General features: G+C 37.7%; 1 protein-coding gene across 1 annotated transcript; it reads left to right on the forward strand.

Annotated features, from left to right (window-relative positions):
• The first annotated feature begins 9,403 nt into the window (after positions 1 to 9,403).
• LOC133880495 (pectinesterase 2-like) lies at positions 9,404 to 13,589 on the forward strand. Its single transcript, XM_062319447.1, has 3 exons — positions 9,404 to 10,341; positions 12,021 to 12,314; positions 12,971 to 13,589. The coding sequence occupies exons 1-3, from the start codon at positions 9,486 to 9,488 to the stop codon at positions 13,363 to 13,365; spliced, it is 1,545 nt and encodes a 514-aa protein (XP_062175431.1). The 5' UTR covers positions 9,404 to 9,485; the 3' UTR covers positions 13,366 to 13,589.
• Positions 13,590 to 25,890: the final 12,301 nt, after the last annotated feature.

Here is a 25,890-nt window from a genome sequence, read left to right on the forward strand (position 1 = left end):
AACTTAGGTCTCAACCCCATTTCTTGCAAGTCCAGCCGAGCTGCCAAGTTGTCCTTCGTTTTCCCTTTTATATCCAAAATAGTGCCAAGTATATTGTCCATGACATTTTTCTCTATGTGCATAACATCAAGATTGTGCCGAAGCAAATTGTCTTTCCAATACGGCAATCTGAAAAATATACTTTTCTTCTTCCATATAACATCGGAACTCCCTGCACCCTTCTTCCGCTTCTTCCGTTTCTTCTTCTTACCCGCGGTCTCATCTCCAAACGCAACTCCGTCCAACTGTTGGAGAACCTCGTATCCGCATGGCACAATCGGTGCGCTGGCAAATTCTTCGGTACCGTCAAATGTCCTCCTGTTAAGCCGCCACAGATGTTCAGGCGGCAGATATCTCCTGTGCCCCATATAGCAAAATTTGCACCCGTTCTTTAAGCGTATAGAACGCGTCGATTGCATACAGCAAGGACATGCCTTCGCACCCCTGTTAGGCCAACCTGATAAATCTGCATACGCTGGCAAGTCGTTTATCGTCCACATCAACTGAGATCGCATAATAAAATTTTCCTTCTTTGAAGCATCGAATGTTCGTACCCCTACATTCCACAGTTCCACCAACTCATCAATCAATGGCTGAAGGTAAACATCAATATCCATACCTGGTGAGCTCGGTCCAGGGATAACCAAGGAAAGGATGAAGGATGACTGTTTCATGCACATCCAAGGTGGCAAATTGTACGGCACAAGCATTACGGGCCATGTGCTGTGAGATGTGCTCATGTTCCCAAATGGATTAAATCCATCTGCTGTCAAACCAAGCCGGACGTTTCTACTCTCTGCCATAAAATTTGGATGTAAAATGTCGAACGATCTCCATGCCTCACCGTCGGCCGGGTGCCTCAATACGCCATCCCTAGTGCGGCCTTCTGCATGCCATCTCATATGGGGCGCAGTATGCTCAGACATGAATAACCTCTGCAACCGTGGGATGAGTGGAAACCACCTCAAGATCTTCACCGGGCGTTTTTTTCTCGCTGATATGATCTCACCATCATCATCTACATGTGTATCAGCCCTCCACTTAGACTCTCCACATACGGTACATGAATCTAATTCTTTATTGTCTTTCCAGAATAACATACAGTCGTTACGGCACGCCGGAATCTTCTCATACCCCAGACCCATGCCACTTAGGAACTTCTTCGCCTCGTACGTGTTATCTGGCAATGCCTCATCGCAAGGAGGCAACAACTGATTGATGAATTCCAGAATGTCTGAAAAAATCTTGTTACTAATACCTCCAACGCACTTCAAGTTGTACATGTGTACAGTAGCACTCAATTTACTGTGCTTTGTACCAGGGTGAAGGGGCTTCTCGGCAGTCTTTAACAGCTCTTGGTACTTCAATGCGTCCTCGCACGACGTATCTTCATCAACTTGTTGCGGAAGAGTACTTGCGGCTTCAGGAACATCGTGCACGCCGAAGGCGTCACGCAACATGGCGTGCATGTTATCATCCTGTTCCACAGCGACACCCTCCTGTTCTGTGACTTCACCATGTTCAGTGCTATGGTCAGCGGCCTCTGTGCCACTGTGATAACTCGAACACTGACCAGGAATAGCGGATCCAGTCGTAGTCTCACCGTGCATATACCACAAATGGTATCCCGGATTCATCCCCCGACCTCCAGTCAGGTGGGCAAGAACGTAATCAGGAGTGTGACGCTGGTTATTTCGACAATACTTGCATGGGCAGTAAATTTTTCCATCGACGGCCGTACAGTTACGAACGGCAAATGTCACAAACGCCCTACACCCGTCGTTATACGTTGTCGTACCCCTAGGTGCTGACATCCAAGACTTGTCCATATTCCTCTGTATAGGGTTAAGAGGACAAGACAAATCATACGTCAAACAAATAAACGTGTAAAAAAGTTGAGCATGTCACGCAACATGGGGTGTACGAATTTATTTCCCTTTTAAAGGGTTTATGGTTAGAGTTTAGGGTTTTAGTTTTTTTGTTAGAGTTTAGGGTTTAGGGTTTATGGTTTTTTAGGGTTTAGGGTTAGGGTTTGTAAGGGTTTAGGGTTTAGGGTTTAGGGTTAGGGTTTGTTAGGGTTTAGGAGGGTTTAGGTTTTTTTTTTTTTTTTAGGGTTTAGGGTTAGGGTTTAGGGTTTAGGGTTTAGGGTTAGGGTTAGGGTATAAATTTAGAAAGTGTAAGATTTTTTTTTTTTTAAAGGGTTTAGGGTTAGGGTTTGTTAGGGTTTATGGTTAGGCTTTTTTTTTTTTTTTTAAAAAAAAGTGTAGGATTTTGTTTTTTTTTTTTTTCTTTTCTTAAGGGTTTAGGGTTAGGGTTTGTAAGGGATTAGGGTTTAGGGTTAGGGTTTGTTAGGGTTTAGGAGGGTTTAGGTTTTTTTTTTTTTTTTTAGGGTTTAGGGTTAGGGTTAGGGTATAAATTTAGAAAGTGTAGGATTTTTTTTTTTTTTAAAGGGTTTAGGGTTAGGGTTTGTTAGGGTTTAGGGTTAGGGTTTGTTAGGGTTAGGGTTTAGGGTTAGGGTTAGGTTATAAATTTAGAAAGTGTAGGAATTTTTTTTTTTTTTAAAGGGTTTAGGGTTAGGGTTTGTTAGGGTTTAGGGTTAGGGTTTGTTAGGGTTTAGGGTTAGGGTTTGTTAGGGTTAGGGTTAGGGTATAAATTTAGAAAGTGTAGGATTTTTTTTTTTTTTTTTAAAGGGTTTAGGGTTAGGGTTTGTTAGGGTTAGGGTTTAGGGTTAGGGTTAGGGTATAAATTTAGAAAGTGTAGGATTTTTTTTTTTTAAAGGGTTTAGGGTTAGGGTTTGTTAGGGTTTAGGGTTAGGGTTTGTTAGGGTTAGGGTTAGGGTATAAATTTAGAAAGTGTAGGATTTTTTTTTTTTAAAGGGTTTAGGGTTAGGGTTTGTTAGGGTTTAGGGTTAGGGTTTGTTAGGGTTAGGGTTAGGGTATAAATTTAGAAAGTGTAGGATTTTTTTTTTTTAAAGGGTTTAGGGTTAGGGTTTGTTAGGGTTTAGGGTTAGGGTTTGTTAGGGTTTAGGGTTAGGGTTTGTTAGGGTTAGGGTTTAGGGTTAGGGTTAGGGTATAAATTTAGAAAGTGTAGGATTTTTTTTTTTATTTTTTAAAGGGTTTAGGGTTAGGGTATAAATTTAGAAAGTGTAGGATTTTTTTTTTTTTTTTTAAAGGGTTTAGGGTTAGGGTTTGTTAGGGTTTAGGGTTAGGGTTTGTTAGGGTTAGGGTTTAGGGTTAGGGTTAGGGTATAAATTTAGAAAGTGTAGGATTTTTTTTTTTTAAAGGGTTTAGGGTTAGGGTTTGTTAGGGTTTAGGGTTAGGGTTTGTTAGGGTTAGGGTTAGGGTATAAATTTAGAAAGTGTAGGATTTTTTTTTTTTTTTTTAAAGGGTTTAGGGTTAGGGTTTGTTAGGGTTAGGGTATAAATTTAGAAAGTGTAGGATTTTTTTTTTATTTTTTAAAGGGTTTAGGGTTAGGGTATAAATTTAGAAAGTGTAGGATTTTTTTTTTTTTAAAGGGTTTAGGGTTAGGGTTTGTTAGGGTTTAGGGTATAAATTTAGAAAGTGTAGGATTTTTTTTTTGTTAGGGTTTAGGATATAGGGTTCGTTATGGTTTAAGGTTAGGGTTTGGTTATAGAAAATGTAGGAATTTTTTTTTTTTTTAAAGGATCTAGGATTAGGGTTTAGGGTTTAGGGTTTTTGTTTCTTAGGGTTTAGGGTTTAAGGTTAGGATTTTTGTTTTTAGTGTTAGGAATTTTTTTTTTAGAAAGTGTAGGAAATTTTCTTTTTAAGGGTTTAAGGTTAGGATTTTTGTTTTTAGTGTTAGGGTTTCTTTTTTTAGAAAGTGTAGGATAATTTTTTTTTTTAAGGTTTAGGGTTTAGGGTTTAAGGATAGGACTTTTGTTTTTAGTGTTAGGGTTTCTTTTTTTAGAAAGTGTATGATATTTTTTTTTACGCTTTAGGGTTTAGGGTTTGTTAGGGTTTAGGGTTTAGGGTTTAAGGTTTAGGGTTAGGGTTTTTAAGTGTAGGAATTTTTTTTTTAGGGTTTACGATTTAGGGTTTAGAGTTTAGGGTAAGGGTTTTTTTTAAGAACGTGTAGGATTCAAAGTTTATTTAAGGGTTTATTATTGTGTTGGTTTTATGGTTATGATTTGAAGATATAAAGTTTAGGGTTGGAGTTTAAGTATTTCTTAAAAAGTAGACGGTCAATTTTAATATTTTTTCTTTTTTTATTCAAACCCATTTTATTGGTTGTTCCCATTTATTATTTTCAAAAGTGTCATCGTTGGTTTATAACGTTAAACTAATATCGGACATTGTTTGATTTTGTTTGACTAACAAAAAAACATTGTAATCCATAATAACACATTCAAAATATATATATATATATAACCTCTCAAATAAAAAATTAGGATAGGAAAAATTAAAAACATAAAAAACACAACATGGCAAAAAAGAACATGGCTTTCAAAAAAATAAAAATACATATAACACTAAATGACACAAAAATACAAACGCCTACACAATTTCTAAATATCAAATCTATACTAACACAAAAATACATGCAGCATTGTTAAAAAAAAAAACACAAACTATAGCAAAAATGAAATACCTACTCCAAGAAAACCCCCCTAAAAAAAAAAAAAAAAAACAGTAATTTAAGCTTACACTGATTCAGCAAAATTGAAAAAATAAAATATAACACAGTCCAAAAATTATTACAATTATCAATCAAGAACAAATGTCCAAATTATTACAATAAAAATTATTACAATATATATTCAATCAGTATTTCATTTACATGTTGAAAAAAAAAATGAAATACAAATTTAAGGGGAAATTACTCACTGTCGACGGTAGGTTGTGGATTTAGGGCTCCTTCTTTATATATATACCTGCATATTCGGATATACATTATGGAGAAAGGAAAAAAAAGTTAGCAAATGTATATATATATAACACTAAATTTATCTGCAATATATATTAAGAGCAGTACCGGCGACTGAACAGAGAGAGAGAGAGAGAGAGCCACTGACCCGACCGGAGGAAAGGGAACCGACGGCCTAGCCAACCCCTGCCGGAGGGACGTCCCAGTAGAGAGAGAAAGAGAGAGACAGAGAGAGAGAGACAGAGAGAGAGAGAGAGAGAGAGAGAGAGAGCGAGAGAGCTAGAGGGAATCGGTGAGAGAGAGACAGTCGGTGAGAGGGAGACGTGACGACGCCGGAGCTCACCACACCGGCCGGCTGAGCTCGCCGGAGAGACAGAGAGAGAGAGAGAAGAAATGAGAGAGAGAGAGAGAGAGAGAGCGAGAGAGAAGAAATGGGTAGCTTCCTCTGGAAGCTACCCATTTCTTATATATAAATATAAGTATATAATTTATATAATATAATATATATTTATATTATTAATTAGTTTTACGTATATAATATATAATGTTTGGCCAGGTGGCGCGCGGGAGAATTCCCGCGCGGCATCCGGCCAAACAGTTGGAGACGTGTTTATAAATACACGTCTCCACATGCTATATATATTTAATATTTAATATATATATATATATATATATATATATTATATCTATTTTATATAAACCCATGCAACCCTAAGTTCATGCAATGCATGTACTGCATGTACATGCACTGCATGAACTCATGTTAATTATTATTATTATTTTTTTGGGTCTACATATATGCTTCACAAAGTTGGTTTAATTATGCATATAGTACAATATGTCAATTTAGGGTTAGGGTTAACGTACTTATAAGTACACCATATATATATATATATATATATATAACTCATCATATAAACCCTAATCATAAGTGTATGTATTTTGTATAGCAAACAACCATAACCCTAACTGTATGTACTATATATAGAAAAAAACCCTAACCCTAAAATACACGTCCCCCATAGTAGAAATTGTATTTAATTTAAAAAGTAATAAATATATCTATATATATAATAAAAAATAATTATATATAGAAATAAATATATTATTTAAAAAATAATAATTTAATGGTCCAAAAAATTAAACTATAACTCTAAGTGTATATACTATATATAGCTATAAACTATAACCTTAAGGGTACGTACTATACTAAAACCTAAAACCATAAAAAATAAAAACTAAAACCTAACCATAAAATTAAACTCTAACCCTAAGTGCTAGACTATATATAGCTATAAACTCTAATCATGAGGGTACGTACTATATCTAGTCATAAACCCTAACCCTAATCCTCTATCCAAAAGTATATAATATATATATATATATATATATATATATATATATATATATATATATATATATATAGCTATAAAACTAAACCCTAAGTAAATGTACTATAACTATAACTATAACTATATATATATATCGGAACAATCTAATTTTGAACTGCTCATGATTTAACATATATATATATATATATACTTAAAAGTGTACAATAATGACACGTGAAAAATATATTGACATTATTATTCATTAAACGTAAAATCAATAAAATTATAACACATAGCCCTAAGTGTATATATTATATATACCTATAAACCCTAAAACCCAAACCCTAAGTGTATATACTATATATATCGATAAACCATAATCCTAAGTATATATACTATATATAGGTATAAACCCTAGCCCTAAGTGTATATACTATATGCTATAAACCCTAACCCTAAGGGTATGTACTATATATAGCCATAAATTTACGAGGGACTAAACTATAAGTATTTAATTCATTATGTAGCGCAGAACTCTAAAAATAATTGCATTTACTATATATAGACATAAATAAAAAGGTTACTGTATATAGTTTCTAAACCGTTTACATGCATGCATATCTATATATATAGTATTAATTATAGGTTTTTTAACTTTGTTATGTTTAATTTTTTTTTTTTTTTGGTTTCTAAACGTAGATGGTGTACAAAACTAAACCCTAATTTAAACTATTTAGTTTAATTATATATTTAGCATCAAATTTGTATAATTATGCATATAGTACAATATGTAAATTAGGTTAGGGTTTACGTGCTTAATAGTATACTATATATATATATAAATAAGGAACCTAAAAAGTATAAATTCCAACCAACAAATTTACATATAGCATATAGTACAATATGTAAATTAGGTTAGGGTAATCTACACCGTATTTTTGGATTAGATTTGTATGATTAATAATGTAAGGAGTTTTTTTTTTTGATTTTTTTTTTTAAATAATTAATACAACACAGAATTTTTTTTTTTAATATATATTTGGCGAATTAATAAATTTTTGACACGTGTATTAATACACGTGTCCATTTGGACACGCATATGAAATACACGTGTCCAAATGGACGCGTGTATTCCATATGCGTGTCCAAATGGACACGTGTATGTCATACACGTGTCCATTTTGGACGGCTTCACAAATTGACACGTGTCTAAAATGACACGTGTCAATTTGGACGCGTGTCTACAGTAACGGGTACTGTAGACACGCGTCAAAATGAAGGTGTTTTTGTAGTGAATTAACCATATATTACAGAGGTCATGCATGAGTGGCTGGTTCCGAATCTAAGCCCACGAAAAGTCGTCCAGGTAGCTTGCATAATTATTGGATTATATATACTTTTTAGACGTAGCTTCTTAATTACCACGACCACCTTTTGATTGATTCATCAATAATAGAACAATAATGATAAAAAGATTTTGTATTTTTCAAAAGAATTATCAGCTATGATTTTTATTATTTAAATAGAATTCTTTTTGGTTAACCAAAAGGGTATAGCAGCTGGATTATGTACGTAGTCGTAGCCCTCCTACTGATCGATGATATATAAAAGTCTGCTCCTATATATGTACAAGTGAAAATTCATTAACAGGGGTATTTTTATACAACTAGCTAATTTGTATAGAATGACATATGTATATGGCAACGTGATCTGCACCAAATCTAAGAGTAGAGCCATCTTACTCTTATTAATACGATTTATTTATTTATTTATTTTTAAATAAATTTTATATTCCGAAGAAAAATTGAGCAATTCCTTAATTTCTTACAGCTTGATCATTTTGTAGGCATGCGCGTTCAACCCACGGAAATAGAAAGCCGTGATAAGAATGGGGTGAGATTCGATGAGAGAGTTATGTTCAACAATAAATAATAGAGAGAGAGAGAGAGAGAGAGAGGGAGAGACGTCATTTTCCCATGGTCCAGCCATGCATGTGTTGACAAAATACCCAAAACAAAGGCCCAGACCATGCAGTTTACCAACGCCGGGAGATTGTTCCATTTGTGTATTTGGTTGGAAGTTGACTAATATATATATATATATTATCTCATTCGGATTAAGATAGTCTACACATGATTGTAGGAGGATAATTACTTGTGAAAATTATTTGACCGAATGAATAGTTGAACAGTTAATTTTTATTTCATCACGTGAGTTTTATAAATGATTTTTTACCTTCATCTATCCTAATTATCTGTAATTTAAATAAATAATTATAATGGATTACGAAGAATCTCATTAATTCACACAATATTAATTGCACGAATACAAATATTGTATCATCATCAACGCGTTTCTTGCCTCCAGGCTCCAACCATGTCATCATGCATCGCAGGTCAACAACAAAAGTCAGTCAAAACTACTTATATTTTTGTCGTTAGATTCTGGTCCCAAGTAATTCTTAACCATCGAAAATTTCAAACCACTAATGCACTAATATTATAAAAAATTAGTGGCAATTAATGTCATGTCAGCTCTGAAAATTGTTTCTTCAGTAACTCTCAACTCTCATCTCTCAATTCTCATGTGATGGATATATCCCAAGAGAGAGGTGTACATGAAAGAAACATTAATATTGGAATTAGCTGAATAAGTATCTCTAAAATTGTCACCACCACAATATTGGAATAAATGATTATTTTGAAAAATAGGAGGATGAGATCATGAGAAGGACCACAGGAAAAAATGAATAAATTTTCTACGTATTTTACTACAAATTTCTTTTAAATTGATGGGACGATTAAAATTTACCTCTAAAAATTTGTTGCTTAATTTTTAATACTGCCACATGAGTTTGTAAGTAAATTGTAGTAAAAAAATTCAAATGTTTTTTTTAAAGAAATTAATAATGTAAGGAGGTGAAATAATACCCTAAAATTGCTTTTTATTTTTGGCACGTAATGTCCTAAACTTACTACGTGCGCTAATATATATGTGAATATTTTAAGATTATTAGTTACTATAGAATATAAATTAAGAACAAAAAGCAGGGATAAAGTTGTGCATCCCACTAAAGTACCTTTAATTAATTTTAACGACTTCCAGGTTGCTCCCTCTTCTATAGAAAGCGGCCATTTGGAAGCATGAAGGCCATACAAATCCCAAAACCCCCTCTCAATCTATCTCTAGCTAAGCTCATCAATCAAATTATTGATCATTTTTCCTTCCAACATGTCACCTTTGATGATAATTCTCTTTGTGTCTCTTTTCCTCTCTCCAACCATTTTTGCTTACCCTGCCGAAGATGTGAAAAAATGGTGCAGCCAAACCCCGCACCCTCAGCCATGCGAGTACTTCTTGAGCCATAACCCTAGCAAAACTCCCATCAAGCAAAAGTCTGATTTTCTCAAGCTATCAAAGCAACTTGCCCTAGAACGTGGCTCAGAAGCCCTAGACCACGTGTTTTCCCTTGGCCTCAAGTGCCGGAATGCTCGTGAAAAGGCTGCATGGGCGGATTGCCTTGAGCTCTATCAGCAAACCATCTCACACCTCAACAAAACTGTAAACCCTAGCGTCACGTGCACGCAAACCGATGCTCAGACATGGCTCAGCACGGCTCTGACCAACCTCGAGACTTGCCGGACCGGGTTTATCGAGCTCGGTGTCTCCGACTATGTCTTGCCGTTGATGTCAAATAATGTTTCTAAGCTAATTAGCAACACTTTGGCTATCAACAATGTTCACGTTCCTTATGGTGAACCAAATTATAAAGAAGGTTTCCCAACTTGGGTGAAAGGCGGCGACCGGAAACTCCTGCAGTCTTCTTTGCGGGCGTCTCAGGCGAATATCGTGGTGGCCGATGACGGGTCGGGGAGCTATAAGACAATAAAGGAGGCGGTAACCGCCGCTTCGAAGCGGTCAGGAAGTGGAAGGTATGTGATATACGTGAAGGCAGGGACGTACATAGAAACGGTTGAGATAAACTTGAAGAATATTATGTTGGTGGGAGATGGTATAGGAAAGACTATTATCACTGGGAGCAAAAGTGTCGGAGGAGGTGCTACATCCTTCAATTCAGCCACTCTTGGTAAGAAAATTCTATTACCTTTTATTAGATATATTTTAGTACGCATATATATATATTACCTGCCTTGGGTTAAGAAAAACTAGTTTAAAGCTAATTGTTGCAAACAAAAGAAAATGGTTTAGCATATCTACGTAGAAAAGACCATAAGTGGTGGAGTTGTTAAGAGGCCTCAACGAAAGGAAAAATCTTTAATTTTATTAGTATTAGTTGCTTTAAGTTTTACTTATGCTTTGATAAGGCTGTGTCAAGTTATGATTCAGTCGGACTTGAGAACTCTTATAGTTCTTACCAGCTAAATAAGTCTCTCCCGTCGTCTCCTAGCTAGCAACTTAAATAGCTATAGTTGATCTCCCCCTCTTTTATTTTTTTATTAATTTTAAAAAAAGTGAACCTTTATGAATTTGAAAAAACACCTAATTATCTGCTTTTCATGTATGGCCCAGATCATGACTAAATTAAAAGACATCACAATATCATGACTATAATATTACACATGCATATATGGATGAGTATTTATGTTATTAGACTGTTTAAATTTCTTTTAAATTTTGGCTGCTTAAAAAAGGAGGTTGTGGGTTAATTTTTACTTGCTCCAGGCGGTTTAAGGTGTAGGGCTTATTTGTTCAGAGCAGGTTAATTCTGCGACCCCCTCACAAAGGCTTTCCAATTTTTTTTTTTTTTTTTTTTTTTTTTTTTTTTTTATATGAAATTCCAAATTCCAAATAACAAAGAATCCCAATCCATTACACATCAAGTTATTCAAACAATTGGAGCAGATAGAAACAACAAGATTGACCGGCCAGTTTGAACCTGTCGGTAACTTACGGGACCAAACTGACTCCATCTACAATTGTTGGCTGGATGGTCCTTCCGGCCGGTAGCCAATAGACTCCCTTAATTTTCTTTGAAGACAAAATCCCACATTGATTATCAATTGGTACAAGTCTCTTATTAGGGTATGGCCCACTTGGAGGAAGTTTCGTATAGTTCAATTTATTCGATTAAAGTTTTAATTAAAAGGTGGCCAACAGAGATTGCTTAATTTGCATAATTGAGAATACAGCTAGTTAGAATAATAATTATAATTAAATTTTTAAATTCATTCCTTCTAATCAATCCATTTAAGCTTCTGAAATAAATGATAATTTAAAATATTTTTAAAGCAAAGGTCTAATCTGAACTATGTCTCTGTCATTTACATTCCATTTCAATTAAATATTTCATATGTTTGGATTCACGACTCTTATCAAAATGAATTTAATTATTTAATTATTATTTTAACATTAACCAATTATTATTATTTAAATAAAATCGTGGTCCTAAATTTTTTTAATCAGCAATATTACCCAATAAATATGGCTTATAGCTATAATTATAGTTGTTACTTTTTTTATTCTATATATAAGATTCTACATCAATGGTATGATTTCTTTTATTGTATTGTTTTCAAAGAAATTAAAGTATTCAAATTATTTGAACATTTATCCATTTAACTTTTCATATTTTTCATAAATTTGAACCTTTTTCTTTTCTTATTTTTTTTTTTTTTTTTTTTTTTTTTTTTTTTTTTTTTAACTTTTTCCAGATTTGAACTCACATAAATTAAGTACTTCTTTGAATCTGTCAACAGTATTTAGAAAAAAAAAAAAAAGGCACAAATATTTGTTTGGAATTTTCAGCTGTTGTAGGAGATGGATTCATTGCCCGTGACATCACAGTCCAAAACACCGCCGGAGCGGCAAATCAACAGGCCGTAGCCCTACGTTCTGGCTCCGATTTCTCAGTATTTTACAAGTGCAGCTTTGAAGGATACCAAGACACCCTCTACGTCCATTCCCAAAGGCAATTCTATACGGAGTGCGACATATATGGCACGGTGGACTTCATTTTTGGCAACGCCGTTGTTGTTATTCAAAATTGCAACATTTATCCACGTTACCCTCCTAACAAGACCAACACTATCACTGCTCAAGGTACTGTTAATTCTTCACTTATTCTAAAAGCTTAAGAATGATGGAAATCGAATTCAAGCTGATCAGGATCTCTGCTCTAATGCCATTTTAAGAGCGTGTTTGGGTTGCATTAAGAGGTTAAAAAGTGCTTTTAGTACATAAAAAAGTCTGCCAAGAAAAAATAGGTCGTTTTAGTAAAAAACTTCAAAAATCATTTTTTTTGTTAATATTTGTTTTTGCTCTGAAAAGGCCAAAACGACATTTTGAGAGAAGCTTGAAACGAAAATTAGGCTTCTTTTCTAAAAAGTTCTTTAAGACTTTTTCTATAGACAAACACTTTGTTTTCCAAAGTGATCCCAAACTGGGTCTAATTTGTTTGGAATTGTGTTAAAAAATTTAAAAAGTGTTTTTAGTATATATATATATATATAAATTTTTGACAAGCAAAAATGGGTCAGTTTGATAAAAAATTAAAAAAAAAAATACATTTTTAACTTTTTTACTCCAGAAAATTAAGCTCAAAACGTACTTTTGAAAGAAGCTTGAAAATGAGTTTTTTTTATTTTTTATTTTTTTATTTTTTTATTTTTTTATTTTATAGACAAAAGCTTCTCTCAAAATCTCAACGAGATATATAGAAATAAATGAATTTAATAATTTAATTTATATTGTAATAGGTAGGACGGACCCTAACCAAAATACGGGGATTTCGATTCATAATAGCAAAGTCACAGCTGCTTTCGATCTGAAGCCGTCCCAAAGCTCGGTTAATACGTACCTGGGAAGGCCATGGAAGGAATACTCACGCACTGTTTTCATGAAAACGTACCTCGATAGCTTGATTGCTCCGGCGGGATGGATGGAGTGGAGTGGAAATTTCGCCCTTAAAACGTTGTATTATGGGGAGTATGCCAACACGGGGCCTGGCTCATCCACTGCCAACAGGGTCAAGTGGGGTGGCTACAATGTCATCACTAGCTCATCCGTGGCGTCCCAATTCACCGTCGCAAACTTCATCGCTGGCAGTTCTTGGTTGCCGGCTACGAACGTGCCCTACACGGCCGGCCTTTAATTGGCCCAGCCGGCTCGAATGTTTGTCTTTAGTTTAATTATTTGTTTCAATTATTTCCAATTGTAATTTTGTAGTTACCAGTGTGGTTGTAAGACTAGGAAGTTGATTGTTGCAAGAAAATGAAAATAAGGCATGCATTTAAATTCTTGTATTATTGTGTCACAGTGCTTTCTCAATTTATAGAGTTGTCATTTTTATTGAATTGTAATTAGAATGAATAAAATTGGGTTCGTTTAATAAAATTCTTTAAAGTGTGTTTTTTGCTTTTTGGTTGAAAAAATGTTGTAATGTGATATAAATGTGAAAGTAATTTTAAGTGTTTTATGTTTAAAATTGTTTGTTAATTATATATATATATATATTTTGGGTTAAAAAGTAAAAAAGCAAACCCAAAATGCATCATGGTCTATTTGGGTTTAAGACTTAAAAACGTGCGATTTGAATAAATGATTTTTAGAAACGCAGTAAGCATTTGGTAACTGTAGTTTGACCTTTAAAATTCTAGGTTAGCCTTTAAAATTCTAGGTTATAGGTTAGCCTTTAAAATTTTGCGTTTTCAAAAAAGCACCACATTGTTTGCGATTTGAAAAAGTAATTTTCTGCGTTTTCAAATCGCAATTTTTTAAAAACGTAATTCTCAAACAGTTCAGTTTCTGGGATTTTGTTTAAAATCTCACTTTTTGTTTACGAAATCACAATTCCAAACACACCCTAACCCAACCATCTTTTGTTTAAAAGAGACAAAGAATTGCAGAATTGTTTGCTTGATTAATTTGCTATACAAGGTTGCATCAATATATAATAATCTACATAGGACTCAAAAAGGCAAGTTCAATTCTGATTGTCAATTAATCAGAATTGATATACATAATCAGAATTGATTTCTGTCAATAGTTTTCCTTATGAGTTGGTGGGGATCAATTGGCTGTGATGTCGCATGCTTGGAGAGCATTGCAGGGCCGTGTGCAAGCTGTCTCCATATTGGCTTGCCTTGTGTCTGCATATTTTCATACTAAGCAGATTGCATGACTTGTTTGCATGCCACTTGCCTTTCATGTGTGCCTTTGGGAGCACGCACATTTGCGTGATATGTTGCATAATTAGTGGCTGCACGTTCAGTAGGATCTGGCTGAATATTGTCATCAAGACTGACAGAGAGGGAGGGATTGTTTCCATAGTTGGTGACAGCAGATTGGTGCTCAACCAATTCTGTTGTTGTTGCCTTATTGGTAGTCAAGGCTGATGCCATGCATGCTGCCACCTTGGGGGCTATGTGTGCAATTGCTGCTGTGTGTGTGCTGCTTCATGAGCAGCCAAGTGTGTGACAGCTGCTTCCTCAGCGGCAGCTGCTACAGTAGGTTTAACATTCCCCCGCAAGGTGAAGGGGGAAGAATCCACCTTCAGCTTGGATTTAAGGACATGAAATCGAGCAATAGAGAGACCCTTAGTGAAAATATCAGCAATTTGGTCGTCAGTAGAGATGAAAGCCAGAGAAACATCACGGTTGAGGACATTTTCACTAACAAAATGATAATCCACCTCATTGTGCTTAGTGCGGGCATGATACACCGGATTGGAAGCAAGAGCAAGGGCACTTACATTGTCACACCAAATAACAGGAGCAGTGCGGAGAGGGATATGGAGTTCACAGAAAAGCATACGCAGCCAGTATAGTTCAGCCGTGGCAATGGCAAGGGACCGGTACTCGGCCTCAGCGCTAAACCGAGACACCACAGGTTGTTTCTTGGCACTCCAAGAGATGAGATAATTACAAAGAAACATGGCAAAACCGGAGGTGGAGCGCCTATCATCGAGACATCCAGCCCAGTCAGAGTCACAGAAAGCATGTAGGTGCATGTTGGTTTTTGAAAAACGGAGGCCATGATCAGCTGTATCTTTGAGGAAACGCAAGACACGCTTGGCAGCATACCAGTGGACAGAAGTAGGGTGATGCAGGTGTTGACAAAGCTGATTCACTAAGTAAGCAATATCAAGTCGAGTTAAGGTGCAATATTGTAGTGCTCCCACGATGCTACGGTATTCAGAGAAATCCTGCAACGGCTCACCATCAAACTTAGAGAGTTTGGAGCCGGAAGCACAGGGAGATTTGGTAGGATTGGCATCAGTCATACGCGTCTTAGCAAGGATTTCAACAACATATTTAGACTGGCATAGGTGAAGACCAGCAGAAGTCTTGGCGACTTGAATGCCCAGAAAATAACTCAAGGGTCCCAAGTCCTTGACAGGAAACTCCCTCTGCATGCGGGTGATGAGAGACCGAATGATGTGAGGGTGAGTACCTGTTACAATGATATCATCAACATATATAAGGAGAAAAAGCTTGATAGAACCAGAGATGTGAGTGAACAATGAGGTGTCCACAAGAGAGGCAGAAAAACCAAGGTCCAACAGGAATTGAGACAACCGAGTGTACCAAGCTCTAGGGGCTTGTTTGAGGCCATATAGAGCCTTGTGAAGTCGACATACCAGAGCAGAATTCCCCTTAGCTACAAAGCCCTGAGGCTGTTCCATATACATTTCTTCATTCAAGGAGCCATGAAGGAAGGCATTAGATATATCTAGTTGCCGAATGGGCCAATCAAATGTGACTGCCAGGGCAAGGAGGAGTCTAATGGTAGCTGGTTTGATAACAAGACTAAAAGCCTCTGTGTAATCAATCCCAGCTTGTTGTTCAAAGCCTTTGGCAACAAGTCTGGCTTTAAACCTTTCAACCGATCCATCAAGGCCCCAAATGCCTTCTTGCAGTCTTCATAAAAAATGAAAGGGGCCTCCTTCACCAACAGTTTGCACAAGGGCCGGGCGATCTTGCTGAAGTCCTTGATGAATCGCCGATAAAATCCTGCATGGCCCAGAAAAGAGCGAACCTCTTTCACTGTCCGTGGGGGCGGAAGGTTGGATATCAGATCTACCTTCGCCTTGTCTACCTCTATCCCCCGACGAGAGATGACGTGCCCGAGCACGATTCCTTGTTGTACCATAAAATGGCACTTCTCCCAATTGAGTACTAGGTTCTTCTCTTTACACCTCTCCAAAACCAACTTGAGGTGGTGCAAACACTCCTCAAAAGATGACCCGAAAACCGAAAAGTCGTCCATAAACACCTCCAGGAAACGCTCTACCATATCAGAAAAGATGCTGATCATGCACCGCTGAAAAGTAGCGGGTGCATTGCATAAGCCAAAGGGCATGCGTCGGTAGGCGAACGTCCCGAACGGACAAGTGAAGGTCGTCTTCTCTTGGTCTTCAGGGTCCACAGGGACCTAGTTATATCCAGAATAACCATCCAAAAAGCAATAATACTCGTGCCCGGCCAACCGCTCCACCATTTGATCAATGAACGGAAGAGGAAAGTGATCTTTCCTGGTGGCGGTGTTCAACTTGCGGTAGTCAATGCAGACTCTCCATCCAGACTGTACTCGATTTGGAACCAACTCGCCTTCTTTGTTCTGCACGACTGTAACTCCAGCTCGCTTGGGCACGACATGAATGGGGCTCACCCATTTGCTGTCAGAGATGGGGTAGATGATGCCAGCATCCAACAACTTGATGACTTCTCCTCTGACGACTTCTTGCATGGTTGGGTTGAGCCTTCTCTGTGGCTCCCTCGATGGTTTGGTGTCTTCCTCTAAGTGTATCCTATGCATCACCACCGAGGGGCTGATTCCCTTAATGTCTTCAATGGTCCAGCCTATAGCTTCCTTGTGCTCCCTCAAGACATCTAACAACCTCTCCTCCTGAGCGGTGTGAAGATCTGAAGCTATGATTACAGGCAAAGTCTCTGCTGGACCGAGGAACTTATACTTGAGATTGTCCGGTAGGGGCTTAAGTTCCTTCTTTGGAGGATCAGGTACTGCTGCCTCCTCTTCCTTCTTGCTCTCCAGAGGAGCAAACTCCAAAACAGCATTTGCTTGCTCAAGCAGGACATCCAAGTCCAGATCCTCTCCAAATTGAGCAAGGCATGCTTCCAGGGGGTCTTGCATGCTTGATTCTTCAATGCTTTCCTCCAGGATTTCCTCTATCAAGCAGACATTGTTGATCTCATCACACTTCCTCGACTGTTTGCTGATGGTGAAAATGTTCAACTCTACCGTCATGTTGCCGAATGAGATCTTCATGACCCCCGTCCTACAGTTGATCAGGGCGTTAGCTGTAGCTAAGAATGGTCGCCCTAGGATTACCGGTATCTGAACTCCAACGTTCTGTACCGGCTCGGTGTCAAGCACTATGAAGTCTACGGGGAAATAAAACTTATCCACCTTAATCAAAACATCCTCCACTATTCCCCGTGGTATATTAACTGACCGATCAGCCAATTGCAATGTCATGGAGGTGGGCTTCAATTCTCCTAATCCTAATTGCAGGTAAACTGAATAGGGTAGGAGATTGACGCTGGCTCCAAGGTCAAGTAGGGCCTTCTCAATGTGGCTGACTCCTATTGTGCAAGAGATGGTAGGACATCCAGGGTCCTTGTACTTGATGGGCAGCCTGTATTGGAGGATTGAGCTGACTTGCTCGGTCAAACAAACTTTCCTCGGGACATTGTTTCTCCGCTTGACGGTGATTAAGTCCTTTAAGAACTTGGCGTAAGACGGCACTTGCTGGATGGCATCCAAGAATGGAATGTTGATCTGCACTTGTTTGAATACCTCTCGAATGTCCTCGAATGTTCCTCCTTTCTTGGGTGCAAGAAGTCTATCAGGGTAAGGCGCCCTAGGTATAAACAGCCTAGGAGGAGTCTCTATGGTCGGAGCCAATGTAGATGGTTCAGCATCTCTCTTCTCTATGCTCCTGCGTCCTTGTTCTCCTTGTGCAGCAGGGTTCTCTTCTGGTTGAACCACTTGGTTGTCCACTTGTTTCCCTGATCTAAGGGTGACAACGGCTTGCACATGCTCCTGCCCATGCACTGCATTTGATGAACTTCCCTCATGGAACTGCAACTTCGGATTCGGCACAGGCTGACTAGGGAGTTTTCCCTTCTCTCTCTCCTCCAGGTGACTAGCAATTTGCCCGATCTGGGTCTCCATCTTGGCAATAGCTTGAGTGTTCACCATGGTAGCATTCTTCACGTCATTGATGGATTGGCCGGTAATCTGGATGAAGGCCTTAAGAGTGTCTTCCAAAGAAGATTGTGAAGAAGAGGCAGGGGCTTGAGTGGGGGATTGCTATGATGGTGCTGGCTGGGATGGACGGCTTTGATGGTGAACCGGCTGATGAAATCCAGGGGGGTATTGAGTATGGGATTGGTGAGGAGCTCCCCCTTGAGCCATAGGTTGGTTCTGCTTCCAAGAAAGGTTAGGGTGGTTCCGCCACCCTGGATTGTATGATTCGGAGAAAGGTCCACTGGTTTGCTTTCGATATCGTTGAAAGCGTTCACTTGCTCCATTGGTGACTCGACAAAAGCTGGCAATGATGGGCAAGTCTGTGCTAAGTGCAAGGGACTAGCACAGATGGAACAGCAGTCAATATGGAATGGGTTGGCAGCATTCATGGATTTGCTAACAACTAGGGCTTCGACCTTTTTGGTAAGGGCATCTATCTTCATTTTTAATTCTATATCCTCCTTAACCTCATAGATGCCTCCCTTCTTCTGAATGCGAGCAGCTTTATCTCGACAGCTTGAAAAATCCCACTGTTGGGAATTGTCGGATAACTGATCTAAGGTCCTATACGCCTCCTCTCCCGTCAAACTCAGGAATGCGCCTCCGTTCATTGACTCGATCATGCTACGATTGGATTGAGTTAATCCTTGATAGAAAAATTGCACCAGTCTCCATTTCTCGTATCCATGTGGGGGGCACTTAATCAGCATATCTTGAAATCTCTCCCAACTCTCAGAAAATTTCTCATCTTCCTTTTGAGTAAATGAGCTTATCTCCTTCCTACACTCATTGACTTTGGACATGGGGAAGAATTTGTTGTAAAACTTGTTTAACAAGTTCTCCCAAGAAGTGATGGAACCAGGCATGTTTGAATCCAACCATGCTTTGGCCCTATCATGGAGTGAGAAAGGAAATAGCCTAAGTTGCACAGACTCTTCAGAAAAATTTTGAAATTTGAAAGTGGCACAGATGTCCTTGAATTTCTTCACATGACTATAAGGATTTTCGAGGTCCAAGCCATTGAATGCAGGTAGGAGTTGGATGACATGAGGCTTGAGGTCAAAATGATCGGCATTGGTTGGGGGTAACACGATACATGAAGGAGAATTTGTTGCAACGGGTGCAAACAAATCCCTAAGTGTTCTAGTATGATCCACGTTTTCTCCCCGATTCCTCTCATTTTCATTTGCATGCATGTTATCTCCCATCTCAACAGAATTTCTAAGATTTCTCCTAAGAGTTCTTTCAATTTCGGGATCTAACGATGTCAAGTCTAAGTTCAATGATCTTCTACCAAGCATACACAAAACATACACAAATGTTTAACCAAAAAAAAAAACAAACAAACAAAAATAAAGAAAACAATTTGCTAATAGGGAACAAAGTTCTCCAAAGTACAATCTAGGCTAATTCCCAGGTAGGTGAGGGGGGTCACAATGGACACACTTAAATCCCAAGACCAATCCTTGCCAGAATTTACCTTGTCATTGCCCTTAGATTGCTAAGTAAACCCTTACTAGCAAAATATTTTCTCTTTTTTTTTTTCTTTTTTTTTTTAATCAAAGAAAAATAACACAACTAAGATACAATATAAAAACTAACACAAATGCATACAATTTACACTAAGACAGCAGTTGAAGTAAAAATAAGAATACTTACAAGTTGGGACCAAAAAGAATTTTTAGTAAAAATTTTCTGCTACTGATCTTATCTAGGAGCTACCTTCTGAGTTGAGGTCGATCGATCGAATGTAATGGTCGATCGATCGAAGGTCGATCGATCGAACTAATATTCGATCGATCGAATATTCGAAATTTGCAGGGCCAGGAACAGAAACAGAAATAAAACAGAAAATCTCTTTTTTTTTTTTTTTTTGGAACAAAATACAGCAAATTGAGGATAATATAAAACACAAACTAAACAGAATTTGAACTAAGTTATAATGAACTAAAAGGAAATTAAACAAGCTGCAAAATACTATTAAACAGAAACAAATATGAATAAAAAATGAACAAAATGGACTAAAGAAAGTACTGGAACAGTGATACCTAGTTCCGAGTTGCTGCTATGCAGAAAGTCGTTCGATCGAAGTATATTTCGATTGATTGAAAGTCGATCGATCGAATATATTGTCGATCGATCGTCTTTATATAGTGCAGATTCTAAATCGACCGATCGAAAGTCGATCGATCGAATTTATGTTCGATCGATCGATTCTTCAGGGCACTTAGTAAGTTGCAGAAGCTGCAGAACAGATCCGGGAAAAACAAAGAAAAGACTTAGAATGCAGAACAGAAGCTAAACAACAGTAAAAATGAAACAAAAATCTATCTAACTAGTAGAAAAACAAAATCAATCAAACAAAAACCAATTTTTTGAACCGATCTCTCCGGCAACGGCGCCAAAAACTTGATGTGTGTTTTAAATAGTACTCGCAAGCGCACGAATCGTTTGCAATATAGTGTGTGCAAGTGCGGGGTCGAATCCACAGGGAAATGGTCAAAGATTGGTGTCTTGCTTAATCAACCTCATTTTAACCTAGTTCCAAAGGTTTGAGAATTGATTCAAGAACAAAAGACTAAATAAAAGAGATGGAAAGAAATATGCAAATTAAAAGAAACTAAGGCTAAGGAATCCACCAAACCAAATCCTACAACTCACACTCTTGGTTTCCACTTGAACACCCAAAGAACATTAAGCTTAGGGTGTTATTCAAGTCTCTTAACCATAAACCCGAGAACCATTAAATGAATCCAACACATTTACAAATCACAAAGAGTACCAATTGAAATCAAAACATCCAATGTATCATTCAATCACAATGGATATCATCATTCAAACTGATAAAATAATGTATTAGTCGGTTGAAACACATAAAATGTCCTCTATCCACCACTAACCACATTCATTGCAAAAGATAAAGCTTTAAATGAATGGAACTTGAACAACTAACATGATATATCATTAAATGTGCAAGTGGTACAGCAAGATTGTGAGTGTCATCAATGGAAAGGTTTCATCCTCAACCCTAGTTGAGGTTACTAGCCTTCCATGACTAAGATCACCACAAGAAAATGATGAACAACCATGGAAATGAAAGAAAAGCTCTACAAAGAGAAAGTATCTGAAAATAAAACTACTGAAATACACTACAAGATGCACGAAATTAAACCTATCTACAGAATTTCTGCTCTATTCTCTACTCTCCTACTCTCTCTACTACTCTCCAACAAGGGGGCATGGCTATGGCTTTTATAGAAGAGAGCTAGGGTAAGAAATGACTCCTCTACCCTCCTCTAGGGTTCCTCTGCTGCTAGAGACAACCACAAACACGAAACCAGCGTGTTCTGCAGCGAAAATCAGAGGGAGGACTGCTTTTTGGCTTCTGATTGGGCGTTCTGGCGCGCTCTGCAAAAGCAGTTTCTGGGAAATTTCGATCGATCGATCGACTTCGGGCAAATTTTTGATCGATCGAATTTTAAGTTCGATCGATCGACTTGTTAGGGTCTCCGAATTTCCAGTTATTTCCTTATGAAATTTGCCATTCCTCTCTTATTGTCCTACAGAAACAGAAAACACAAAAACTAACCAAAACATTAGAAAATAACAAGGCTAAAGGTCTAACTAGTGCAAATCAAGGGGTCCAAATACACCATATTTGGCACTCATCACATAGCAGTGAAGAATGCATCGACCCAATACCGATTTGAAAGATGTGTATGGGCTAAAAGGGTCAGTCCAGTTTCTAGTATGTGTCTTAGTTTCCTCTCGGCTATACCATTTTGAGGAGAAGTATAAGGACAGAATTTTCTGAAATTGATACCATGCTGAGTTAAGAATTGCTGGAATTGGAGGGAGGTATATTCACCTCCTCCATCGGATTGTAACTGTTTGATTTTGGTAGAGAACTGATTTTCTACTAGAAGTTTGAATTTAGTGAAGATGTCAAATGTTTCTGACTTATGCTGCAGAGGATAAATCCAAGTAAACCTTGAGTAATCATCAATAAAAGCTACATAATATTTGAAGCCAGTTATAGAAGGAATGGGAGAGGTCCATAGGTCAGTGTGGATAAGTTGAAGGGGAAATTCAGAGACTCGATTAGATGCAAGAAAAGGTTGTTTCTTTCCCTTTCCCAATTGACAAGAAGCACATATAATTGTATGCAAATCAGAAGAGCTTTTATTCAAATCAAGAGAAGAAAGAGGCAACTTATTTTCTTTAATCACTCGGGTTACAATTTCAGAGGAGGGGTGTCCTAATCTCAAATGCCACACTAAGGAGTTGGCTTTTATTCCTAACGAAGCTGTGAAGCCTTTGCTGCCTTCATGAGACTTTTTCCCAAGCCGGAGAGGGTACATGCCATTCTTACTCTTCTCTTTCCAGCAGAATTGTTTGAGTATGCAAATCAATGATGTAATAATGAGTGGCATTTAAGATGAAATAACAAGCATTGTCAAGACAAAATCGCTGAATGGAAACAAGATTAGCAGCAGCTTGGGGACAGTGCAACACATTGTTAAGGTGAAATTTAGTGTGAGGGGAGTGAAGAGTAGCAGAACCAGAGTTTGCTATAGCAAGGGCAGTGCCATTTCCAACTCCAACAGCATCAATGTTCTGGAAAGGTTGCTGAATATGAAGATTCTCCAAGTCATGGGTGATGTGAGCATTGGCAGCACTGTCTGCATACCATTCTTGGTCTTCATAGGCTAAGTTGGATTGAGCTACCATGGCTTGTAGCTGAGGAGGAGTTCGTCTTCCTTGGAAGGAGTAGTCCATCCTATGGAAGCTATCCAGTGCGAGGTGGTTGAGTTTGCCACATATCTGGCAGGGAATCTGAGGAGCAGTAGAGAGAATAGGCCTGGAATCTGGTGCAGGTCGAGGAGCAGGATGTCTGAAAGAATTGTTTTATCTAGCAGGAGGAGGCACAGCATTGTACCTAGTGGTAGGTGCTGCTGCATTTGCTATAGGTCCAAATTTTCTTGGTGGGAATCTTTGGGAGGAGCCTCCCCGAGGCCTTGGTAAGGAGGACCTGTGGCCTGGCTTCTGGTGGAAGAGAGCCAATGTGGAGGTGTCTACGGCTTTCACTTGCTGATGGTTGAGTAGCATTTCGTGATTGAGAAGTTCTTCTTGGAAGTCTTCAAAAGTCAGCAGCTTGTCCCGAGATAGTATAGAAATGGTGGTGATGAAACTGTTGAAGGAGGAATTCAGGCCATTGGTGAGATAGGTGATGAGGTCTTCATCAGGAATAGGCTTTCCAACTGCTGCCAATTGGTCAGCATACTCTTTGGCAGTGTGTATATAATCGGTGCAGTTTTTGGACCCTTGATGTAGGCTCTGCAGTCGATTCTTGAGGTTGGCAATCCTGGATTTGGATTGGTTAGCAAATTGGTTTGCTAGTGCTGTCCATACCTGTTGAGATGTCTCTAGGCCATAGATAGTAGAGAGGACCTTCTTGGAGAGAGTAATATTGATCCAGCTTAGGATAGTTTGATCCTCTCTTTGCCAGAGGGCATATGCTAGGTTCGGAGATTGCTTGTTACTGTCATCAACAAGGAATTGGGGAGGGCATGGCTCGGTTCCATCAACAATGCCCATTAATTCTTGGCTGCGAAGGATAGGGAGAAACTGAGTAGTCCAACTTAGATAGTTGGGACCTTCCAGCTTTTCATGAAAAGAAAGGTTTGGAGGAGAGGAGTTTGTCATTGCAGCAGGTAGGGTATTGGAAGTAGAGGCTGCCATTGCAAGAGAGGAAAAGAAAAAGGATGTTTTGGGCGTGTGCCTAAGAAGGCTCTGATACCATAAAAGAGACAAAGAATTGCAGAATTGTTTGCTTGATTAATTTGCTATACAAGGTTACATCAATATATAATAATCTACATAGGACTCAGAAAGGCAAGTTCAATTCTGATTGTCAATTAATCAGAATTGATCTACATAATCAGAATTGATCTCTATCAATAGTTTTCCTTATGAGTTGGTGGGGATGAATTGGTTGTGATGTCGCATGCTTGGAGAGCACTGCAGGGTCGTGTGCAAGCTGTCTCCATATTGGCTTGCCTTGTGTCTGCATATTTCCATACTAAGCAGATTGCATGACTTGTTTGCATGCCACTTGCCTTTCATGTGTGCCTTTGGGAGCACGCACATTTGCGTGATATGCTGCATAATTAGTGGCTGCACGTTCAGTAGGATCTGGCTGAATATTGTCATCAAGGCTGACAGAGAGCGAGGGATTGTTTCCATAGTTGGTGACAGCAAATTGGTGCTCAACATGACTTGTTTGCATGCCACTTGCCTTTCATGTGTGCCTTTGGGTGCACACACATTTGCGTGATATGTTGCATAATTAGTGGCTGCACGTTCAGTAGGATCTGGCTGAATATTGTCATCAAGGCTGACATAGAGCGAGGGATTGTTTCCATAGTTGGTGACAGCAGATTGGTGCTCAACCAATTCTGCTGTTGTTGCCTTATTGGTAGTCAAGGCTGATGCCATGCATGCTGCCACCTTGGGGGCTACGTGTGCAATTGCTGCTGTGTGTGCTGCTTCATGAGCAGCCAAGTGTGTGACAGCTACTTCCTCAATGCCAGCTGCTACAGTAGGTTTAACATTGTTTGTGTAGCATGGTTCTTCTAGATATATAATATGACTAATTGGCAATTGCTTTGGACATATTATTAGAAAAAACATTTAAAATTAAATGTTTGTTAATGCTTTTATTTTTTTTACTGATCTCAAAGAGAATATGATCACTAAGTTGCTTTGAGATGATCAATAGGTTGATTGTTGCCTAAAACGAAAAATAAAGCATTTAACTTCGTTTATTATTGTTTTACAATGCTTCTGATCAGCATAGAGTTGTCATTTATACTTGAATTGTAATTACAATAAATAAATTGGATGATATGGTTCGTTTAATAAAATTTTTTAGAGGATGCTTTTTCCTTTTTGCTTGAAAAATTCTTGTTATGTTATATATATAAAAAATTCTTGAAAGTAATTTTTTTTTTTTCAATGTTTAAAAATTATTTGTTAATACTTTTACATTTTTACGTTATCAAACCAATCCCATCATCTTTTGTTTTGTGTAACACGGTTCTTTTGGATAATATGACTAAAAGTTGCTTTGTCGACAAGGGATCATCTAGAAAGTAGGTAAAAGCTTTTACTTTACCTACAAATAGATAGACAAGTTGATTAAGGTATATATTCATGCATCATTAATCAAATTTGACTAAGAATATATATTATTATTTCAAGGAATTGCTAATATTATAAAAGAAAATTGATCGTAGAAAAGAATTTATGAACAACGACAATTGCATATATATATATATATATATATATATATATATATATAATTCATTAGTGAAAGATGAATGTTAAACTTATCGTTATTCAT

This window comes from Alnus glutinosa, chromosome 10 (assembly GCF_958979055.1).
Source record: "Alnus glutinosa chromosome 10, dhAlnGlut1.1, whole genome shotgun sequence".
Classification (NCBI taxonomy): domain Eukaryota; kingdom Viridiplantae; phylum Streptophyta; class Magnoliopsida; order Fagales; family Betulaceae; genus Alnus; species Alnus glutinosa.

Excerpts from the sequence above, each read along its gene's own strand:
- LOC133880495 (XM_062319447.1), top strand. The coding sequence starts at position 9,486 with ATGTCACCTTTGATGATAATTCTCTTTGTGTCTCTTTTCCTCTCTCCA. Across the intron at positions 10,342-12,020 it reads CTTCAATTCAGCCACTCTTG|CTGTTGTAGGAGATGGATTC; the intron begins GTAAGAAAATTC and ends TGGAATTTTCAG. Across the intron at positions 12,315-12,970 it reads CAACACTATCACTGCTCAAG|GTAGGACGGACCCTAACCAA; the intron begins GTACTGTTAATT and ends ATATTGTAATAG.